Here is a 22,138-nt window from a genome sequence, read left to right as displayed (position 1 = left end):
AACCAGCCCCAGTAAATGATAATATAGGGTGGTGGGTATAGTGGCAGGTTAGGGTAGTATAGGGTGGTATAGTGGCAGGTTAGGGTAATATATTGGCAGGTTGGGGTGGTATATTGGCAGGTAGGGGTGGCACAGGACAGGTTGGGGTGGTATATTGGCAGGTTGGGGTGGTATATTGACAGGTTGGGGTGGTATGGGGCAGGTTGGGGAGGCACAGGGCAGGTTGGGGTGGTATAAGGCAGGTTAACTGCTTCCTGACTGCCTCACGCAGATATACTGCGGCAGACGGGCACGTACAGGCAGATTAACATACCTGTACATTGCTTTATGAGGCGGCTTGCGGGCGCGTGCCTGCCGCAAGCTCCGTGAGTGTGATTGCAGGTCCCGCGGACTCAATGTCCGCTGGGATACCCGCGATCGTCTCACGGAGAGGAAGAACGGGGAAATGATGTAAACAAGCATTTCCCCATTCTGCCTAAAGACATTGACACTGATCACAGCTCCCTGTAATCGGGAGCATGATCAGTGTCGTGTCACACAGAGCCCATCCCCCCACAGTTAGAATCACTCCCTAGGACACACTTAACCCCTACAGCGCCCCCTAGTGGTTAACCCCTTCACTGCAAGTCACATTTACACAGTAATCAATGCATTTTTAATCGCACTGATCGCTGTATAAATGTGAATGTCCCAAAATAGCGGCAAAAGTGTCCGATCTGTCCGTCAATAATGTTGCAGTCACGATAAAAAATCGCCGCCATTACTAGTAAAAAATAAACTATTAATAAAAATGCCATAAAGCTATCCCCTATTTTGTAGACGCTATAACTTTTACACAAACCAATCAATAAACGCTTATTGCGATTTTTTTTTTTTTTTACCAAAAATATGTAGAATACGTATCGGCCTAAACTGAGGAAAAAAATGTTTTTTTATATATTTTTTGGTGATATTTATTATGGCAAAAAGTAAAAAATATAGCTTTTTTTTTTTTAAATTGTCGCTCTTTTTCTGTTTATAGCGCGAAAAATAAAAACCGCAAAGGTGATCAAATACCACCAAAAGAAAGCTCTATTTGTGGGAAAAAAAGGACGTCAATTTTGTTTGGGAGCCACGTCGTTGTATGACCACGCAATTGTCAGTTAAAGCGACGCAGTGCCGAATCGCAAAAAGTGCTCTGGTCTTTGGCCAGCCAAATGGTCCGGGGCTTAAATGGTTAAGGTGGTATAGGGCAGGTTAGGACTCTATGTAGTGACAGTGTGCAGTAACTTACAGCATGCCTCATGCCTGCAGATGAAGACCCGGCTGGGGCTGCTATGTCCTCACCTCTATCTCCTTCAGCTGCGGGATTAGCCAGAGTGAAGGGGTCTGTGGAGGAGGCAACCACACCCCTAGCTTCTCCCACCAACTCCATCTGCCTCAAGACTGATCTTGCAGATCCCCGAGTGACAGCTTAACCTGACTGGGGAATGTTACAGGCAGCCTCCCCCACATGGCTGGATACCCTGCTCGCACTGCTCCACTGCAAGCAATATGTTATCGTGTTTAGCGGGTGTCCCCTGGTGTGGGCCGCCATCCTTGCGCCCCCATAGCAACGCCACTGAGCATTGGTATCCTTCATGTCCCTCCACAAGATTGGGTTCATCAAAAGTACTTATTAGGGCAAAGACACCCTAAAGAAAGGCATCATTATCTCCAGGACCATGGTGCATTTAACCAGCCAAAATGCTAAATTCCAGAAACAGTCTATATCAGTGGTTCTCAACTCCTGTCCCCAGGACCCACTAACAGGCCAAATTTTAAGTATTATCTTGGGGAAATGCAGACTAGAATACTGCGATAACTGAGCAGCAAATGATATCACCTGTGATGTATTACAGTTATCTTGCAAACCTGGCCTGTTAGTGGGTTCTGAGGACAGGCGTTGAGAACCACTGGTCTATATAAAAGTAATACATTTTATTTAAATTACACATATAAAATTTGTTGCACTGCAAAACCGCATCTGATACCTTTCCATACATAAGACAACGTTGTCTTAGACCAATTTAATATGTCCCAAAATAATAAGCCTGGATTGAATCAAATGCACTATGTGCACAAAGCCTCCATAAATGCAATAATCCAGTCAAGGCATTCACTCCAGCCTAGTGGCAAAATACTGCATAACATTGATCTTTTATCAATTCTGATAAATTGGCCCACCATATACAGTATATTATTCTAACAAGGAATTCTACTAAATTAATCAGCCTTTCTTTGGGAATAAAGCCTGAAAAGAATGAACTTATAATGTGTCCATGAAGACAAGCAAACAGAAAGCCCCTATTGAAGACAAAGTGCAGAAGAGGCTGAAGGTACAGTGCAAGGCAGTGGGACAATCTCAATAGGTGAGCAGCTTAGAGCACATGCCAGTCGAAGGCAACATCCACTCACAGCAAAGCAGCAATGTTTATTTAGACTGTTTCTGGAATTTTACATTTTAGCTGGTTTAATGCAGCATGGTCCTAGAGAAGGTGATTTTTTTTTTTTTTGGTTGTTTTTGCCCGAATTCAGTATATACTATAAGTAAGAAAAGTGCCTTTGCGCTACTATGGATGGGTGCAAATTATTCATAAACAATTTAAAAGTGAAAGTGCATAAATAAATGCAGCAAAATCTATTAGTGTGACACAAACCACTGATCAAATGGAATAAATAATAAGGTGATTCTGCGCAGATATTGAAATAGTGCCAAAATAATAAATTAAAATATTTTAGGAGAGCCTCTAAATTATTTCCATATTGTATAAAACCACATGATATTTAAGAAAAAATATATAAAATATATACAAAAATATTATATCTCAAATGGGAAATACTCAATCAATAATCTATATAGCAATAATAATGTCCGTATGTGAATTCTCAGTGCTTGGCAAACAGTGGTGTCAATAATAAAAAAAATAAATATATATCCAAACAAATGGAATTTTATAGATAAAATAAGTATAGTCTGGACTTGATAAATTTCACTTTAAATGTCTCTATGACAGTGGTATGGGGCAATCTATAGGAAATCCAACCAGTATTATAGTGGGTAGAGGATAATAAAGTTCTATGAATATAAGATCAGGTAAGGATGATTGTTCCAAATGTTTCTACTGCGGCTCCTTTATGTATCTGGTCTCCCAGAACTCTTACCTCGAGGTTAGTGATAGCATGCAATTACCGCCGTCACCACTGGGGGGGAATCCGACCTAGACAGTGATCATCACTCCTCTGGATGGCATATCGTAATGCTGTTTCCTCTCTCCTAGCCATGTTCAGTCACTCTCTCGTGTTAAATGGGGCGGTACCTCCGTGAAGAGGGGACAGGGAGAGAGAAGGGGGGCCTCCAATAGTGCAGTATGTCAAGTTTTTTTAATAAAAACGTATTTATTAAAAGGCAAATACTCTTACACAAAGCAAAGTTAAAAAACACAGCGAACAAATTAGGCGTTGTTCCTCGCCTTCTCACGTCACTTCCGGTCGCGGCTCTATCCGGGCAATCCCTACGCGTTACGTTGTTTCACACAACTTCATCTGGGGAACCGGATTGTTTATTGGACTATGCTTTTATTATTAAATTCCGGAAGTGGTATGGCGGCCATTTTAGGAATGGGCGATATGGGTACATTGTGGCCATTTTGTTGTAGTCTAAGTTTAGTGTCCGCAATGTAGGTATAAAACCCCGGCCATTCATACAATCGCAATCTTAAAATAATCAGGCTGCACTTTAAAATTCTGGATTTATTTGAAGCCTGTAAGGTTGAATATACATTTCTTATTAGTGAGTATATACCTCACTAATGGAATTGGTGTCTGATATAGTCGCTTAGGGTCTGTTTGGCGAGATAATATATACTGTTCAATATCCATGGTATAAAACATTCTTGATTGGACCATCCAATCAATCTTGATCAAATTGTATATCATCAAATATATAATATGCATTTTACACACCAACCTCTTAATATAAAAACGAATAAAAGTTGTTATTCTTTAAATCTCAATGGTGAGTTATTACGTGCTAAAATTAATTTATTAAAATGTTTAGTAAATAATTAAAATTCATTAATAAATATATCCCAGAGCAACCCTATGGTATTGTGATTTATGATACATACATACTATCTAATTCGTGATCTCCTCCTAGGGGTGTCTATATGTTTCCAGCAATACTAGCTGCATATTTATCCATTTTATTGTGAAGCTACTCATGTAAATAGGGTATGAATGTAGAACTGGAATAGATAGAATAAAATTAATTACGTGTATTAAAAGTTACTTAAAAAACAATTCAAATCAAACTCTACATTCATTCCCCCAGGTGTTAGTGTGCGCATAGTGTATATCCATTTGGATTCCTTCTGACTTATTGTTCTAATTTTGTGACTACCTCTCCACGCTTTTTGGTATTTGTCAAAATACCCCAAAATTGGAGTTGTGGGGGATCCTTATTATGTTTCTATAGGAAATGTTTTGATACGTTATGTTTTGGATAGCCATTTTGTATATTTTGTATATGTTCCTTTATCCTTACTTTCAGTGCTCTCTTGGTCCTTCCAACATACTGTAAATTACAGCTGCACTGGAGAACATATACAACTCCTTCTGTATGGCAATTAATAAAGTCATGAATCATATGTACTTGGCCCGTATTCGTAGCTGTAAATTCTGTTCTTTTGGTCTGAAACTTTTTTGCATGACGACAGATTTAACAATTTTTGCAAGAATAAAATCCTTTGCCATTAAAGAAGGTGAAGGTTGGTTTCCTTGGTGGTTCTATTACTGATTTGACAATCAGATCCTTGATTGTGGGGGCTCTTTTATAGATGATGTTTTGACGTTCTGGTAATATCTTGTTTAAATCTTTGTCATTTTTGAGGATGTGCCAGTGGCGCTTGATCCTGGCCACATCCTTATATTGGGCATTGTAGTCCAATATTAAGCTTGGTGCTTCCGATAACATTTTCTTTTTTGGTTTGTCTTGTAACATTTGGGTTCTCTCGATCTTTTCAACATGTTGTATTTGATCTTTTATCCATGAGTCGTTGTATCCTTTAGCTTTAACTCTTTCACCTATTGCTAGTGCTTGAGATAAATAGTCTTAATTTTTGGTGCAGTTCCGTTTCAACCGAATGAATTGTCCTTTTGGTATGTTGTATAACCATGGTTTGTGATGGCAGCTCTTTATAGATAAGTAACTGTTAGCATCAACATTCTTGAAATACGTTTTGGTGGTTAGTTTGTCCCCCTCTATGCAGATATTTAGGTCTAGGAAATCCACCAATTTCTCCTCTATCTTCCACACCAATTTAATATTTGTATTATTTTCATTGAGCTTGGTTAAGAAGGTTTCCAGTTTGTCTCTATCTCCATTCCAATTTATTATTCGATCATCTATAAATCTCTTGTATAGGGCGAGTTCCCTTGGAGTGTCTGTGTAAATCGCTGTCTCCTCCCATTCCGCCATAAAGGCATTGGCAACTCCCGGTGCAAACTTTGCACCCATAGCAATTCCTATTGCTTGTTTGTAGTAGTTTTGGTCATGCCAGAAGTAGTTGCATTTCAGGCAGAAATCAAGACATTTAATAATGTATTTCCTTTGTATGCATGGTAAAGTGCTGTGGTGTCTGAGGAGCCATTTAATCGCTGAACAAGCGTCATGGTGTGCTACAATCGTATATAACGATGTCACATCCGCTGTTGCTAGGATAGTTCTTCCTTCTAGTACTGGTGTGTTTTCTAATAACTGTAAGACGTGTTTAGTATCTTTGAGGTAGGCTCGGGTTGATTGTATTGCTGGCTGGATGAAATAATCTATGTACTGCCCCATTCTTGATGTTAGGGAATCTATCCCATTCACGATGGGTCTACCTGGTGGGTTTACTATAGATTTATGGATTTTTGGAACTGTGTATATCACCGGTATTCGGCATGACTCAAGGATAAGATATTTTGATTCTTTTTTGTTGAGTATCTCTTTTTTTGTACCTAGATTTACGAGGGATTCCAACTCTTTCTTGTACTTAGACGTTGGATTACCCACCAGTTTGATGTAGGTTTTTTCATTGGATAATTGTTGATTTAATTCACTCAGGTATTGTTCTTTTGACTGTAGGACCACTGCCCCTCCTTTATCGGCCGGTCATATTACTATATCTTTTCTTTCTTGGAGTAATTTGATCCCATTTCTTATATGGATCAGGTCCGAATACTTCTTCAATTTCAAAGATTCCAGATCTTGTATTACCAGTTGTTTAAATACTTCTATGTGTTGATTGTTTGATATCTGTGGATTGAAAACCGAGTTGTTACGTAGTGTACTCTGTGTCATGTTTAAAGTGGTATTTTTCCCTGTATTTTCTGACGGATGATTCATAATACTTTTCTTGATGTTGATTTTCCTGATGTATTTTTGTATACCTATATAGGTATCAAACTTGTTTAAATTCTTAATCGGTGCATGTTTAAGGCCTTTGTCCAGGACAGCTAATTCATCTGTCGTGATGGGTTTTCCACTTAAATTGACAACATTTCCTCCTATTATTCTCTTTTTCTCTTGGACTCTCTTGCCCGCTCTATGTCCTCTCTTTGTTCTGGGCTGCTTGGTATTCTTTCGTCTTGAGATTTTCTCCTTGGTGATCGATATGTGTCTTGTCTTGGTCTTCCCGGGGAGTAATCTCTCCTCTCCCTGTCTAAAAAAGAAAGCTGTGTATTTTCATTGTATTGGTAGTCATTGTAATGTTGGTCATTTCGTTGATCCTGATAGTCCCTGATGGGGTCATACCTATTGTGAGTTGGTATTGGTGTTCTATTTTGTCCTCCATATTCCCCTGGTTGTTGAGGGTATCTTCTCTGGTGGTCCTGTTGGTAGGGGGAATCTCTATAATTTTGTTGATATGGGGGTCCCCTATAATCCCCATAATTCCTATCATAATTTTGTCGGTTATTATAGGGTTTCTTGAAATGTTTTTTGAAGGGTTTCCTTCCTCTATTTTTCGGGGTATGGTATCCCGTATTTTCATAATTGCGTTGGTGTGTCTGTTGTCCACCATAGTAGTTACCTTGTTGGTGTTGATTTTGTTGTTCCATGTATTGTCTATGGTGGTGGCTCTCTTGTTGATTATATTGAGGTCCGTTATTACTGTATTGATTGTAGTTGGGTCTAGTGGTTTCATACTGTGATTCCCTCTTTTCCCGTCTATTGGGGATTTCTACCTGGGCCGTGGTGGGATCCTGTATTTTAACTTCCCTTTCTGGTGTGGAGTATGTAGAGCTCGGTTGTGGTTCTTCTATTTTGCTCTGCCATTTAAAAACGTTTCCTGTTTTGTAATCCGACATATCCCGTTGATATTTTTTCCTCTTACATTGTTCAACTTCCAAATCTTTGGTTATTAGGTCTTTGTTAAGTTGTGTTGTATACTTTTTAAAGTCTTGATATATTATATATTTGATGATATACAATTTGATCTAGATTGATTGGATGGTCCAATCAAGAATGTTTTTTATACCATGGATATTGAACAGTATATATTATCTCACCAAACAGATGCTAAGCAACTATATCAGACACCAATTCCATTAGTGAGGTATATACTCACTAATAAGAAATGTATATTCAACCTTACAGGCTTCAAATAAATCCAGAATTTTATAGTGCAGCCTGATTAGTTTAAGATTGCGATTGTATGAATGGCCGGGGTTTTATACCTACATTGCGGACACTAAACTTATAAAAAATGGCTGACGGTAGACGTAACATCAAATAATGACTGCAATATACCTCTACAATAGACTACAACAAAATGGCTGCGATGTACCCATATCGCCCATTCCTAAAATGGCCACCATACCACTTCCGGAATTTAATAATAAAAGCATAGTCCAATAAACAATCCGGTTCCCCAGATGAAGTTGTGTGAAACAACGTAACGCGTAGGGATTGGCCGGATAGAGCCGCGACCGGAAGTGACGTGAGAAGGCGAGGAACAACGCCTAATTTGTTCCCTGTGTTTTTTAACTTTGCTTTGTGTAAGAGTATTTGCCTTTTAATAAATAAGTTTTTTTTTTTTTTTTTACAACTTGACATACTGCACTATTGGAGGCCCCCCATCTCTCTCCCTGTCCCCTCTTCACGGAGGTACCGCCCCATTTAACAGGAGAGAGTGACTGAACGTGGCTAGGAGAGAGGAAACAGCATTACGATATGCCATCCAGAGGAGTGATGATCACTGTCTAGGAAAATAAAGGGATCCCCCCAGTGGTGACGGCGGTAATTGCATGCTATCACTAACCTCGAGGTAAGAGTTCTGGGAGACCAGATACATAAAGGAGCCGCAGTAGAAACATTTGGAACAATCATCCTTACCTGATCTTATATTCATAGAACTTTACTATCCTCTACCCACTATAATACTGGCTGGACTTCCTATAGATTTCCCCATACCACTGTCATAGAGACATTTAAAGTGAAATTTATCAAGTCCAGACTATACTTATTTCATCTATAAAATTCCATTTGTTTGGATATATATTTATTTGTTTATTATTGACACCACTGTTTGCCAAGCACTGAGAATTCACATACGGACATTATTATTGCTATATAGATTATTGATTGAATATTTCCCATTTGAGATATAATATTTTTGTATATATTTTATATATTTTTTCTTAAATATTACGTGGTTTTATACAATATGGAAATAATTTAGATGTTCTCCTAAAATATTTTAATTTATTATTTTGGCACTATTTCAATATCTGCGCAGAATCACCTTATTATTTATTCCAGTATACACTATATTGTCAAAAGTATTGGGGCACCTGCCTTTACATGCACATGAACTTTAATGGCATCTCAATCTTCGTCCATAGGGTTTGTTATTGAGTTGGCCCACCCTTTGCAACTTTAACAGCTTCAACTCTTCTGGGAAGGCTGCCCACAAGGTTTAGGAGTGTGTATATGGAATGTTTGATCATTCCTCCAGAAGCACATTTGTGAGGGCAAACACTGATGATGGATGAGAATGCCTTAAGATGCCTGATGAAGGGGTCCTGCATGGCCTCGAAAATGTTGCACTTATCTCTGTGATGTGATCTCTCTACAATAAAGAAACCTTTGGACGATGATCCATGGTGTGCTGGTGAATATGTACACTTGGACGAGAAGGTCTGGCTCACAGTCTCCACTATAATTCACCCCAAAGGTGTTCTATTGGGTTGAGGTCAGGACTCTGTGCAGGCAAGTCAAGTTCCTCTGCCCCAAACTCACTCATCCATGTCTTTTATGGACCTTGCTTTGTGCACTGGTCCAAATCATTTGGTAGAGGGAGGATTATGGTGTGGGGTTGTTTTTCAGGGGTTGGGCTTGGCCCCTTCGTTCCAGTGAAGGGAACTCTTAAAGCATCAGCATACCAAGACATGTTGGACAATTTTTTTTTTTTTTTTGAAGTTTAAAGTATTTATTAAAAGAATATAAGAAATATTACAAATTTCTTCCCTCGCAAGGGATTCAAAAGGACAGATGATATTATGCATTGAAACAACAAAGAACCAAAAATAAAAAAAGAGATACAATGCAAAGGTATTATGCATAACTAAAGCTTCTCTGCATCTAGGACAAAAGGAGAAATAGTGGGAGTCATGAGTGATATGCAAACATATACTACCATCCGCCTTGAAAGCCCGACACCCCATATGGGATCATGCTGTGTCTGGGTTTCAATGGCCTCTGGTCTTTGGGTGATAAGCAGGTCATAGTGTATTCATATTGAATGTGATAAGACCTATAGGCTCCCTTTGATAACATAGGGCAGAGAAGTCTTCAGATCTGAACATGTATCTGTTCTCCATATCTCTGAACATAAACAAAGGTGGTTGACCAAGTTATATTACACTTTGTAATATTATATTATATAAAGTTATATTGCAATTTGTAAGGCAAAGAAAGATTTTTGTTACAAATTCTTCCTCACAGCCCACCATCCGGAGCGGGTGGGAGGGAAGAATATAGAGGTGAAAATAAGGAGAAAGAGAGGGATAGAATAAGGAAGAGAGGAAAGGGGGGTCCGATAGGAGGGGGAGGAAGGCATTTGCTTCAAGGAGAGCTGGAATGAGGCGTGAAGCATCTATGTAAAAAGACCTAATAAAGTTATGATTGCGGCAGGGATTAAAGGGACACGCCAATGTGACGGGCCCATGGTTCCCATATCCGTTTAAATTATTCAGTTTTATCCAGTATGATGTTGGAGATTTTTTCTTGGTACATGATCCAGGATACTTTGTTTGGTTAAGTGGAAGGAGACCTTAGAAGATTTCCATGCCCGAGCTATAGTAAGTTTAGCTCCAATGAGAATATAGTGGATTAGAATTTGGTCGTATTTAGAGAGTTTGGGGACTTTTTGGTTTAGCTATTGTCAGGGTTTGTGGGACCATGTTGGACAATTTCATGCTTCCAACTTTGTGGTAACAGTTTGGGGGGATGGTCCCTTCCTGTTCCAAAATGACTGCGTACAAGTGCATAAAGCAGGGTGACCAGTGCCGTTCTGTAGTTTTCTGCAGGCAGCCTGTAGTGGGTGGACCTTCTAGGTCCCACCCACACCTCTGCTCTCAGCATCTCAGTACAAGCTATGTACACACAGTGATCCCACCACTACTTTTAGAAGATAAAAACTGGGCTTGCAAGGGAATTTGATGCACAAACTTTATTTCCTTTGTATCTAGTGAGGAATATATTTCAATGAAAGTTTTTGTGGTCAAAGTTCAGCTTAAAAACATTAGTACACATAGACCTTATGTTGAAAATAGGAGCCAGTGCCCCCAAAATTGATATTTCATTATGAAGAGTTAAACACCCTGATATTTCTTTAGCTGCTCAAAAGCTTTGCTGAAAAAAATCTATTTTGTTCTGTGCCTACAAACCTTAGGGTCTTCATTTATCAGATCGTGTTTTTTGTTTGTTGTGTATATAATGGGGATTACAATGGGAAACCCTGGAATACAAAAAGATGGAGAAGTGTAAGGGGCACCTAAAAATCCCATATAAGCAGGAATAGAGTCTAAATAGAGAATATGTTTCACTGTTGGACTATACAAGTAATTTAAGAAGCCAGAAGCTACATCTGTAATGTGTCATTGTTGTGACTAACCATGTAAAGCTGGATTCCTGCTAAGTTGTATCTTTTAATTTGGGATATAGTAGGAAGGAGCTAAAATCTTTGGTCCTACTTAAATTACATATATATCAAAATTCTAACTTTTTATACAAGGTTTGAGATCATTAATTTTAAATAAATTGAAACCAAAGCGTTAATGATTTGTATAAGTACACCGTTTATTTTGTACCCATTTAGATAAGAAAAAAAAAAAAAAAAAAAAAGGGCATACTAAATGGACTACTCTTTTTTCTGCCGTCACTTTTTTATGTTTCTAGGTACACCCATACAATTTAATCATATTTGTGTACATCTTTACAATTGAACTTCTCTAAAAATGTATTAAGCCTTTATAATTATTTTATGGTGCTCATGAAATTTGCAATGTAAGTCCATGTGGGGACATTTTTATAAATTAATTGTAAAAATCCACATTTTGAAATGGCTTCAGCCATTGGCAAAGTTTTTGATGTTGGATCCAAGTTATCTTGCACTTCAAGTTTTTATCACATTATTAAATATGGCTTCTCTCCAGGTTGAATAAGTTGAAATTTCCTAAATTCTGCATTGTACGAGAAAATTCAGTCACAATCTTCAGAAAACTTCTCTCCTGTGTGAATTCTCCGGTGTCAAATACGATGTCCAATTTTTGAGAAGCTAAACATCTAATCGGCTTTTCACCAAAATGAGGGGAACTTTCTAACAGCAACGCAAACACTCCTTTTTTTCTTTATTTTTTTTTGCATATCACAAATTTTTACATTTTTCATTTGTTCCTTTTGATCATATATCACCTTCAGAACATAAAAATACCTTCCGTTTTGTGTATTGACCTTTGGTGTACCATAAGATTTGCCTTGTTTGAAAAACACTTGTCGCAATCTGAACATCTATATGGTTTCTCTCCTGTGTGGACCCTCTGATGTCGCGTAAGATTAGACTTTTGTGAGAAGCTCATGTCACATTGAGGACATGCATAAGGCTTCTCTCCGGTGTGGATCATTTGGTGATGTTCAAGATTTGTCTTATTTGAGAAACTCTTGTCACACACACAACAACTAAATGGCTTCTCTCCTGTGTGAATTCTTTGGTGTCGAAGAAGATTAGCCTTTTCTGAGAAGCACTTGTCACATTCTAAACATCTAAATAGCTTCTCATCTTTGTTATTCTTCTGATATTTATAAAGACTGAAGCTGCGAGAGAAACATTTAAGCACCTTTTCCCCTATACCAATCTTTTGGTGTTTAGCAAGATGTTGCTTTTGTGAGAAGCATTGGTTACATTCTGAACATTTAAATGGCTTTTCTCCTGTGTGAATCTTTTGGTGCTGCGTAAGATTAGATTTTCTTAAGAAGAACTTGTCACATTCTGAACATTTAAATGGCTTCTCTCCTGTGTGAGTATTCTGGTGTGCAACAAGACTAAGTTTATGAGAGAAGCTTTTGTCACATTGTAAACATTTAAAAGGTTTCTCTCCGGTGTGAATTCTCTGATGAATGATTAATGTTTCCTTTCTTGAAAAATCCAGATGACATTCAGAGCAGGAAAATGGCTTTTCTCCTGTGTGAATCTTCTTGTGCTGAGTAAGAGTAATCTTTTGTGTAAAGCACTTGTCACATTCTGAACATTTAAATGGTTTCTCCCCAGTGTGAATTCTCTTGTGATCCCTGAGGCTTGATCTCAACGTAAAACATTTCTGGCACTCTAAGCACTGATACGGCCTCTCTCTTACTTGACTCATCATTTGTTGATAAAAATCTGTGTTCATAGAAGGAAATTCTGTTTTTCTCAGCAGCAGATGGATGGCAACTTGTTAAATTCACCTACATGGCATAAAAAAAGGAGAAGAGGTTTATATAGAGTCTTGATAATATTAACAGATTGAAATTTTCTTACAAGGTATAGATATATGCCTTTTTAATATTACATTTTCCCATTTTTGTTTTTTTTTTAATATGGTGACATGCAACTGTTTTCATGTAGTAAGGCCTGGGGATGAGAGATTAGACCCTCATAACCACTAGCCTAGACATTCAGATCCTATCTATCTAAAAAACAACTTTTAAAACTGAAATCCCTAGTGGTGTTCACAGATGAGAGGATGAGACTGAGAGTTTTGTTCTATCATCGGTAAAATTTAACATAATTGTACCCATTTTGATAAAATGCATTGGTATCAAGAGGAAAGGTAAAGTTACATTGATTTTTGCAATTATATTTTAAGATTGCAGTGGGCTTAAAATTGCTCCTGAGTGTTTGGAAAGAACTTTCCAACCTTGACTTGTGCCACAAAATTGTTCCTTTTTTAGCCAAGAACATGGCAATTATGTTATATTAGCCTGATTATTGTAATAATTACTCATTTGTTGCCAGAGTGCCAGCAACAAAATCAGACAATGTGGATTTTGAACAAAGTTTAAAATTAAACATAGAAAACAATCATCAGTAAAAGTAACCACAAATGTTGAAGTCAATCTAAAAGTGATAAAATGTAAAAAATAAAAAAATAAGATAAAATATCTAAACTAATACATTGACCAAGAAAAAAAAATCATTTCCAATTTTAAAACAAATTTACAGTCAAAACGTATACATAACTTTTTATATTGTAGATTGGTCTCAGCAGCATCTTGTTCTCCTCACCTGCTTGTAATTCTTGTAAATGATTGAGCTCTGCCTCACCTTAAATACAAGTACCCATCCCTCACCAACCAAAAATATAAGAATTCAGGTTCTCCACCTTTTAACTTAAATATTACTGTTAAGACTATTTTTCACAGTAGGAGATGAATAACAATGTTTGTAATTCACCTACTTCGAAAATTAAGATTTTTTTTTACATGGAGTCTTGATATTAACAGATTGAAATGAGAATTCAGATCCACTTATCTATTTGCCGCAAAACTAACCTTTCAAACCAAAGTCACTGATTCAGAGACTGAATGAAAATTTTGTTCGGTCATTGAAAAAATTTTACAAAATATCTATGTGGTAAAATGCATCGGTGTCAATAGGAAGGGTAAAGTTTTGTTGGATTTGGAGTTATCTTTTAACCACTTGCCGACCACCGCACACACATGTACGTCGACAGAATGGCTCGTACAGGCAAATGGGCGTACCTGTACGCCCCTTTGAATGTGCTTCATCATCTTTGACGAAACGGCGTAGGGAGGAGCGGCGTGCTGACGTCACCGTTACAACGTGAAGTCCCGGAAGCAACGGGCGTCTATCCTAGAGCCGGCCGGCTCAAATTACTTTCAAGCGCTTTTACTCTGAATATTTTGTAAGTGCAAATCTTGTTTTATATGATTAATAAAATGTTTACAGATTTACACTATGGAAGCTTTTCTGTTTAATATGGTGAACTGCTGACCGTGAGTTACTCAAAGACAATTCTAAGCGAAAGAAAGGTGGCATTTGGTGGATAGATACAGAGACTCTGGCTGGGGTATAAGCCAAAAGCGGATGCGATCTCCCTAAAAAGAGATCAGTGCCGCTGGTAAGCGGCAGTTATTTCCCAGGTGGAAGAATCTTTCTATCCCAAATCACTTTTTCTGCGGTGTTTTTCTGTTTTAAGTCACGAATCAACAAGTAAAGGAAGGACATTTCGTAAGATTGTGAATACTACGTGATCAATAACAGTGTTATTTTTGTTAATATGAATTTCTCTGGAGACACTTTTGACATCTATTATGTGGCTAATTTTCAAGGCATTCATGCTCAAACATTGTGATGCATATGGTTTTATTATATAGGCTTATGAATTTTAAAATAGATTGGGAGTAAATACATCCCCCATTTGACAAGGATACCTAATATATGTGGATATTTATCACCACATTTTTATAGTCTCATGTTGCACAGTTTTTCCCTTTTGAAATTACTTTGTCTGTATCTCACATTTAAGCTGCAGCAGGACCCATTTTATTGTTACTATATTTTTGAATGGCTCTTCAGTGCTGTATTTCCATTTGAAGCATTTCCCTGTTCTGCCTAGTGAAATGACAGGGATCTACTGCTCCCTGCCATCTGGAGCAATGATCGCTGTTATGTCAGTGGTAGCCCATCCCCCCACATTTAGAATCACTCCCTAGGACACACTTAACCCCTTGATCGCCCCCTAGTGTTTAACCCCTTCCCTGCCAGTGTCATTTATATAGTAATCAGTGGCTATTTATAGCACTGATCACTGTATAAATGACAATAGTCCCAAAATAGTGTCATAAGTGTCCGATGAGTTCGCCATAATGTCGCAGTCCCCAATAAAAATCGCAGATCACCGCCATTACTAGTAAAAAATAAATTAATAAAAATGCCATAAATCTATGCCCCCCAATCAATATACGCTTATTGCAATTTTTTTTTTTACCAAAAATATGTAGAAGAATACACATCGGCCTAAACTGAGGAAAAAATTTATTTTTTTATATATTTTTGGGGATAATTATAGCAAAAAGTAAATATTGCTTTTTTTTCAAAATGGTCGCTCTTTTTTTGTTTAAAGCGCAAAAAATAAAAACCGCAGAGGTGATCAAATACCACCAAAAGAAAGCTTGATTTGTGGGAAAAAAAGGACATCAATTTTGTTTGGGTACAACGTCACATGACTGCACAATTGTCAGTTAAAGTGACGCAGTGCCGAATCTCAAAAAACGCTCTGATCAGGAAGGGGGCAAATCCTTCCGGGACTGAAGTGGTTAAGAATGCAATGGGCTTAAAATAGCTCCTGAAGGCTTAGAAGGAACTTTCCAACCTTGACTTGTTCTTGTGCCACAAAATTGTTCCTTTTTTAGCCACCAACATGGCATTATGTTACATTAGCCTGATTATTGCCTAATTATTGTAATAATTACCCATTTGTTTCCAGAGTGCCAGCAACAAAATCAGACAATGAATTTTTTAACAAAGTTTAAAATTTAACATAAGAAACAATTAGAAACGTCAATAAAAACAACCACAAATGTTGAAGTCAATTTGAGTGATAAAATATATAAAAAAAAAAATAAAAAAAATAAAAACTTTCAGACTAATACATTTGACCAAGAAAAAAAAAAATCCAACACAAATGTACACATACCTTTTTAATGGGGTAGTATAGAGATGTCTCAGCATAACCTTGTTCTCCTGACCTGCTTGTAATTGTAACTGATTGAGCTCTGCCTCACATAAATACAAGTAACCATCACTAACCAAAATAAGATGTCTTTGGATTTGCTAATGTATTTAATCTACATAACAAAAGATATGTTTTCTAAAATCTTATTGCCAGTTTGGCATGTGTTTTTTAGTTTTCTTTCACCATCCCAGTCTTTAACATATTAATACTGGGAGAGAATAGACCAGAAAGGAACCACATTTTAAAACTGAATGAGAACTAAATAGATGCCAAATGAGATGACACAAAATGTCAATATCAATGGAAATGGCCAACAGACACTTTGTGGTCTTTAGCCAAATCATGCTAATTTCTTTTCCTGTACATAGCTTCATAAAAAAAAAAATACATGGCTTTTTAAATAACCAGTCATGGCCTGATATGAAGCATGGATGAGATGTAGGCTTTATAAGGATACCAAGGGAGTAAATTTATCTTGAAAAAAACGCACAGAGGCGGTCATTGCTAACCTTTGAAAAAATGCTGGTTGTCTAGCGCAACGTTTCTCAACTCCAGTCCTCAAGGCGCCCCAACAGGTCATGTTTTCAGGCTCTCCATTATTTTGCACAGGTGATTTGATCAGTTTCAATGGCTTAGTAATTACCACAACTGTTTTTTTCTGAGGGAAATCCTTAAAACAAGACCTTTTTGGGGTGCCTTGAGGACTGGATTTGAGAAACACTGGTCTAGCACATATGTTACCTTAAAGTGTGTTAAATCAGGAGAGTCATTAGTTCTTATCTGTCCACCTTTTCTAGGTTTGTGACAAATGATTGAAGCCAGAGGGCCAACATGACAACCAAGTGTGTAGGCAATACTGGACCTTATGAGGATTGATCATTTCACTGGCCAAATCTCTTGACAAATGGTGCAATAGACATGTTCAAGGAAGGAAAATGTTTCCCCAAACATTACTATAAAGGCACAGTCTCCTGTCTATGCCAACCTTTTATGCAAATTATCAAACAGTACTGTCACAGACCTAGCCGGGACAGAGGCTGTTGGAGAGGACTGTATGCAAGCCTGTTGCCTTTTGATTATGGGCCCTGGATTTTCAATGGATTCATTCTGTTGGGACACATCCTGTGAGGAGATGCTGGTGTCATCAACCTGTGTTTATGTTAATTGAATGAGCTAATGACATTGTCCTCTATACAATGTAGGAGACGGGACGACTGCTATTGTGTTAATTTACTGTATGAAGCTCGGTGACCACAAGTCTGGGCGAAAGGTCATGTCTCAGTCACCTAGGCTGTATAAAGGATTAGATAATTAGCTCATGTTAATTAAGTTACAGTTGTATTGTTAGAGGAGGTTCCAATGGCATATAAAGTCTTGTAACTTTGATTCATAATAAACAGTCCATGTTAGCAGTGAAGCAAGTGTCGCCTTGTTTTCTGCTCAGAGAGGTTGGAATATCTGATATCTGTATACAGACTGTGAGGAAGTGGTATATGACGGAAGCACTCAAGCGGAGTGTGGGACGTTCCATGACAAGTACCATTTCCAAATTTGTATGAAATATTTTTAGAGCAATTTTCATTCAATGTTTCAGAGCAACCCTGAGCAACTTTTTTTCCTGTATCTTTACAACAGATTATACTCTTCCAGTGTTTATTTTACATTTATGTGAGTGAGTGATAACAGCCATATTATTAACTTCTCTTAAGCTGGCCATACATGGATAAAAATTCGGCCAGTTCAGCAGGCACTGGCCCAATTTTGATCCATATATGGGCTGCTTGGTTGGACACAGTCGATTTACTGATTGACTTGTGTACTGTCAGTACTAGGATCCCTTTAGGACCCAGCACAACTCACCTGACACAGCCTTTGCCTGGGAAACAACAGTGATTGGCCAGCTCACCTTTAAATCACCTGTATCAGCATTCAGTCAGTGCTTACCTTTGTGTGCCACTGTTTGATCCAGCTGATATCTGCTCTGTGTATTTCGTGTATGACCCGGCTCGTTTGACCCTGCTTGCTTGCTTCTGATTCGGTACCGCTTGGACTCTGATCTACTTGTGTATGACCCAGCTTGCCTAGACTACGCTTTGCCTGATTCTACTGTAGTACCTTCATCTGCAGCGGTGAACTACAAGCACCAGCTAACATCCACCTTCATCTGCAGCGGTGAACTACAAGCACCAGCTAACATCTATCCTCATCTGCAGCAGTGAACTACAAGGTCCAGCAAACATCTACCTTCATCTCCAGCTGACCTGCTCTGCTTAGACCTGCTCATGGTATGTGCTCTTGTTCTTTGAACTCTTTGCATAATCAGCACACCCGAACTGTTACCTGCTCCTAGCCTGACATTATCACGAGCCAATCGGTATCCTCTTCCTCTCAGAGTTGTTCTCCCAAATCCTGGGAGCAAAAATCTTCTCCAAACTCCACTTAAGGGGAGCCTATAATTTAGTGCGCATCCGTGCAGGAGATGAATGGAAGACGGCCTTTAACACCAAGGATAGCCATTACGAATGTCTTGTCATGCCTTTGAGTGTCAGGAATGCACCAGCTGTCTTTCAGAACTTTATGAATTACATTTTCCGTGACCTGTTGGGTCGCTTCATGCTTGTATACTTAAATGATATTTTGATATACTCTCCCAATCTTGAAAACGCATCAGGGGCATGTCTGCTCAGTACTGGCCCGATTAAAGGCTCATTCCCTTTTTGTTAAGCCCGAAAAATGCTTATTCCATGTCAAACAAGTACCTTTCCTGGGCTACCTAATCTCTGACACAGGCCTAACCATGGATCCAGCCAAGCTTCAAGCCATTTTAGACTGGGGACCACCTTCTGAACTGAAAGCAATTCAGCACTTCCTGGGCTTTGCAAATTTCTATCGGAAATTCATTAAGAACTTTGCCACCATTGCACATCCCATCACCTCTCTCACCAGGAAGACTCAGACTAAGTTTAAATGGACTACTGAAGCCCAGGCGGCCTTCACTTAGTTGAAGAAAGCCTTTATCTCTGCACCAATTCTACGCCATCTTGTTCCTGAGCTGCCTTTTATTGTGGAGGTAGATGTATCTGAAGTAGGGGTGGGGGCACTTCTGTCACAAAAAGATCCTGTAAATGCTGCCATCCACTCCTGTGCCTTCCTGTCCCGTAAATATTCCCCAGCAGAGCGCAATTATGATATAGGCAACAGAGAAGTTTTAGCCATAAAGCTAGCTTTGGAAGAATGGAGACATTGGCTGGAGGGAGCTCGCTATCCATTCATAGTTCTGACTGACCACAAAAACCTTGAATACATCCGTTCTGCTAAAAGACTGAACTCACGTCAAGCCAGGTGGTCATTGTTCTTCTCCAGATTTGACTTCACAATTTCTTATTTACCAGGGCCAAAACATTAAGGCTGACGCCTTGTCTCTCAGCTTTTTATCAGAGTCTCCTCCTTCGCTTCCTCAACAACCCATCATCTGAGGGTAGGATTTTGGCTTTCACCCAGACTGACATCTGAGGCCTTGTTACCTGCACAGGCTGAAGCCCCTCCCTCCACTCCCTCTGGTGTGCTTTTTGTGCCCCTAGCTCTTCGTTTGCAGGTATTGCAGCAGGTACATGCTTCAAAACATGCAGCACATCCAGGGTTTAGACAAACTTTTGAGATTATCTCTCGCAACCTCTGGTGGCCATCGATTAGGCAGGATGTGTTAGCTTTCGTCCAGGCCTGTGAAGTTTGTGCCAGAAGCAAGAGCAGTACCTCTAAGCCCCCCGGTCCCCTAGGTCCTCTACCAATACCTACTTATCCCTGGACCCATTTATCTATGGACTTTATCACTGACATGCCTCCATCCCAGGGATGTTCCATGATCTGGGTGGTGGTAGACAGGTTCAGTAAGATGGCTCACTTTGTTCCGCTTCCGAAACTTCCATCTGCTAAAGAACTGGCATCTTTATTCATTAAACATGTTTTCAGGCTCCATGGGGCACCAATTAACATTGTCTCAGACCGTGGCTCTCAGTTAATAGCCCAGTTTTGGAAGGCCCTTTGCTCTCAGCTGGGGATTAAGTTTCGTATTCTTCAGCATATCTTCCTAAAACAGATGGCCAAACAGAAAGGACTAATCAGACTCTAGAGAAGATGGTACGATGTCTGATGGCCAATGATGAGGTGGAGTGGGTCAACATCCTTCCATGGGCAGAGTTTGCCTTTAATAATTGTGCCAGCATATCTACAGGGACCTCTCCTTTCTTCTGTGTTTACGGGTTGCATTCTCATGTGTGCTCCTTTGATCTTCCACCCTCTGATGTTCCAGATGCCAACAGCATGATTGCAAATTTCTCCACAATCTGGTCCAATCATAATCGTGCCATTTCTCGCTCTGTGCAGGCTTTTAAGAAGATGGCTGACAAGAGGCGCTCAAAGGCACCAGGATATAAAGTTGGTGACAAAGTGTAGCGATCATCTAGGAATCTGTCCCTGCATGTTCCATCTAAAAAAACTTGGCCCAAAATTCATCGGGCCCTATGAAATTTTGGAGATTGGTAATCCTGTGTCCTATAGATTAAAACTTCCCCCATCCATGCGCATTCCAATGTCTTTCATGTTTCATTGTTGAAACCTGTTCATTCCAGCCTTCTAGTAAATGAACCAGAACCTGTGGATGTGTTGGACAGTCAGGAATATGAAGCGGCATTTATTCTTGATTCCAGACGAGTAGGCAATTCCTTACAATATCTCGTTCATTGGAAAGATTTCGGCCCAGAGGATCGATCTTGGGTCCCAGCTTGTGATCTTCATGCTGACCGACTTAAGAAGTTCCATCTTCGTTATCCAAGTAAGCCTGGGGGTGCAGGAGCAACCCCTCGAGAAAGGGGGGTACTGTCAGTACCAGGATACCTTTAGGACCCAGCACAACTCCCCCTGACACAGCCTTTGCCTGGGAAACAACAGTGATTGGCCAGCTCACCTTTAAATCACCTGTATCAGCACACCTGAACTATTACCTGTTATCTGCTCATAGCCTGACATGTACAACCAGTCTGAGTTTTTTCCTTTCTGGCCGAAGGGGATATATATCAGTTGTATCCAAGAGATAAAGTTTGGGCCAAAGCCAAACTTGCTCAGAACTCGCCATAGGAAGGGCCACTCAACTGAGTCGAAGGCCTTCTCTACGTCAAGGGACGCCAGCACCCCGGGGGGGGCGGGGGCGCCGTCCCTTGAGTGATCAATGTTAGTGTATAGTCATCAGAGATTGATGTCTGTGCCTTTACCAGGCATGAAGCCAGATTGGTCCTTGTGGACCAGAGATAGGATCACTGAATTTAGATGGTTGGATAATATCTTCGTAAAGATTTTTGCATGTACATTTAGTAGTAAAATCGGGCGGCAAGACCCACAAAGTTTCTGGGTTTTCACCCAGCTTAGGCACAACGACAATGATCGCCTTTGACATAGATTGCGGTATTTGGTCCTCCTCTAACATAGTGAGGAGTTGGGAATGAAAATGGGTGGCTATAGCATCTGCATGCTCCTTGTAAAATTCCGCCGGGAGACCATCTGGGCCCTGTGTCTTTGCAGTCTGTAGGGAAGCGACTGCCGTCTGCACTTCTTTTAAGGTTAAAGGGGCATCCAGTCTAGTGCGGATGTCAGGAGTGAGCTACGGAAAGTCTACCATGTCCAGGAATGATAGTAAGCTGTCGGTGTCATATGTCACTTTGGAGGAGTATAATCTAGTATAGAAGGTCTAGAACTGGGCATTAATCAACTTTGGATCTGAGAGCAAGGAGTCATCATCTATATCCCTAATAAGAGCAATATGGGCTGTCAGTGAGCGTTTTTTAGC

At 39.3% G+C, this 22,138-nt stretch overlaps 2 protein-coding genes across 4 annotated transcripts in view; one reads left to right on the top strand and one right to left on the bottom strand.

Moving 5' to 3' along the window:
* The window catches only part of LOC141133402 (uncharacterized), a 218,714-nt gene that overhangs the window by 146,555 nt on the left and 50,021 nt on the right, over positions 1-22,138 (top strand). The gene's annotated exons all lie outside the window — the stretch shown is intronic.
* Positions 11,679-13,163, bottom strand: LOC141133406 (uncharacterized). Its single transcript, XM_073622782.1, has one exon. The coding sequence runs from the start codon at positions 12,949-12,951 to the stop codon at positions 11,980-11,982; it is 972 nt and encodes a 323-aa protein (XP_073478883.1). The 5' UTR covers positions 12,952-13,163; the 3' UTR covers positions 11,679-11,979.

This window comes from Aquarana catesbeiana, linkage group LG03 (genome assembly GCF_042186555.1).
Source record: "Aquarana catesbeiana isolate 2022-GZ linkage group LG03, ASM4218655v1, whole genome shotgun sequence".
In the NCBI taxonomy this organism is placed as follows: domain Eukaryota; kingdom Metazoa; phylum Chordata; class Amphibia; order Anura; family Ranidae; genus Aquarana; species Aquarana catesbeiana.
The sequence above is the reverse complement of the archived record's forward strand: the minus strand, read 5'-3'. Positions and strand labels throughout refer to the sequence as shown.

Bases quoted from the DNA above. Each gene is read 5' to 3' on its own strand.
- LOC141133406 (XM_073622782.1), bottom strand. From the start codon at position 12,951: ATGAACACAGATTTTTATCAACAAATGATGAGTCAAGTAAGAGAGAGG.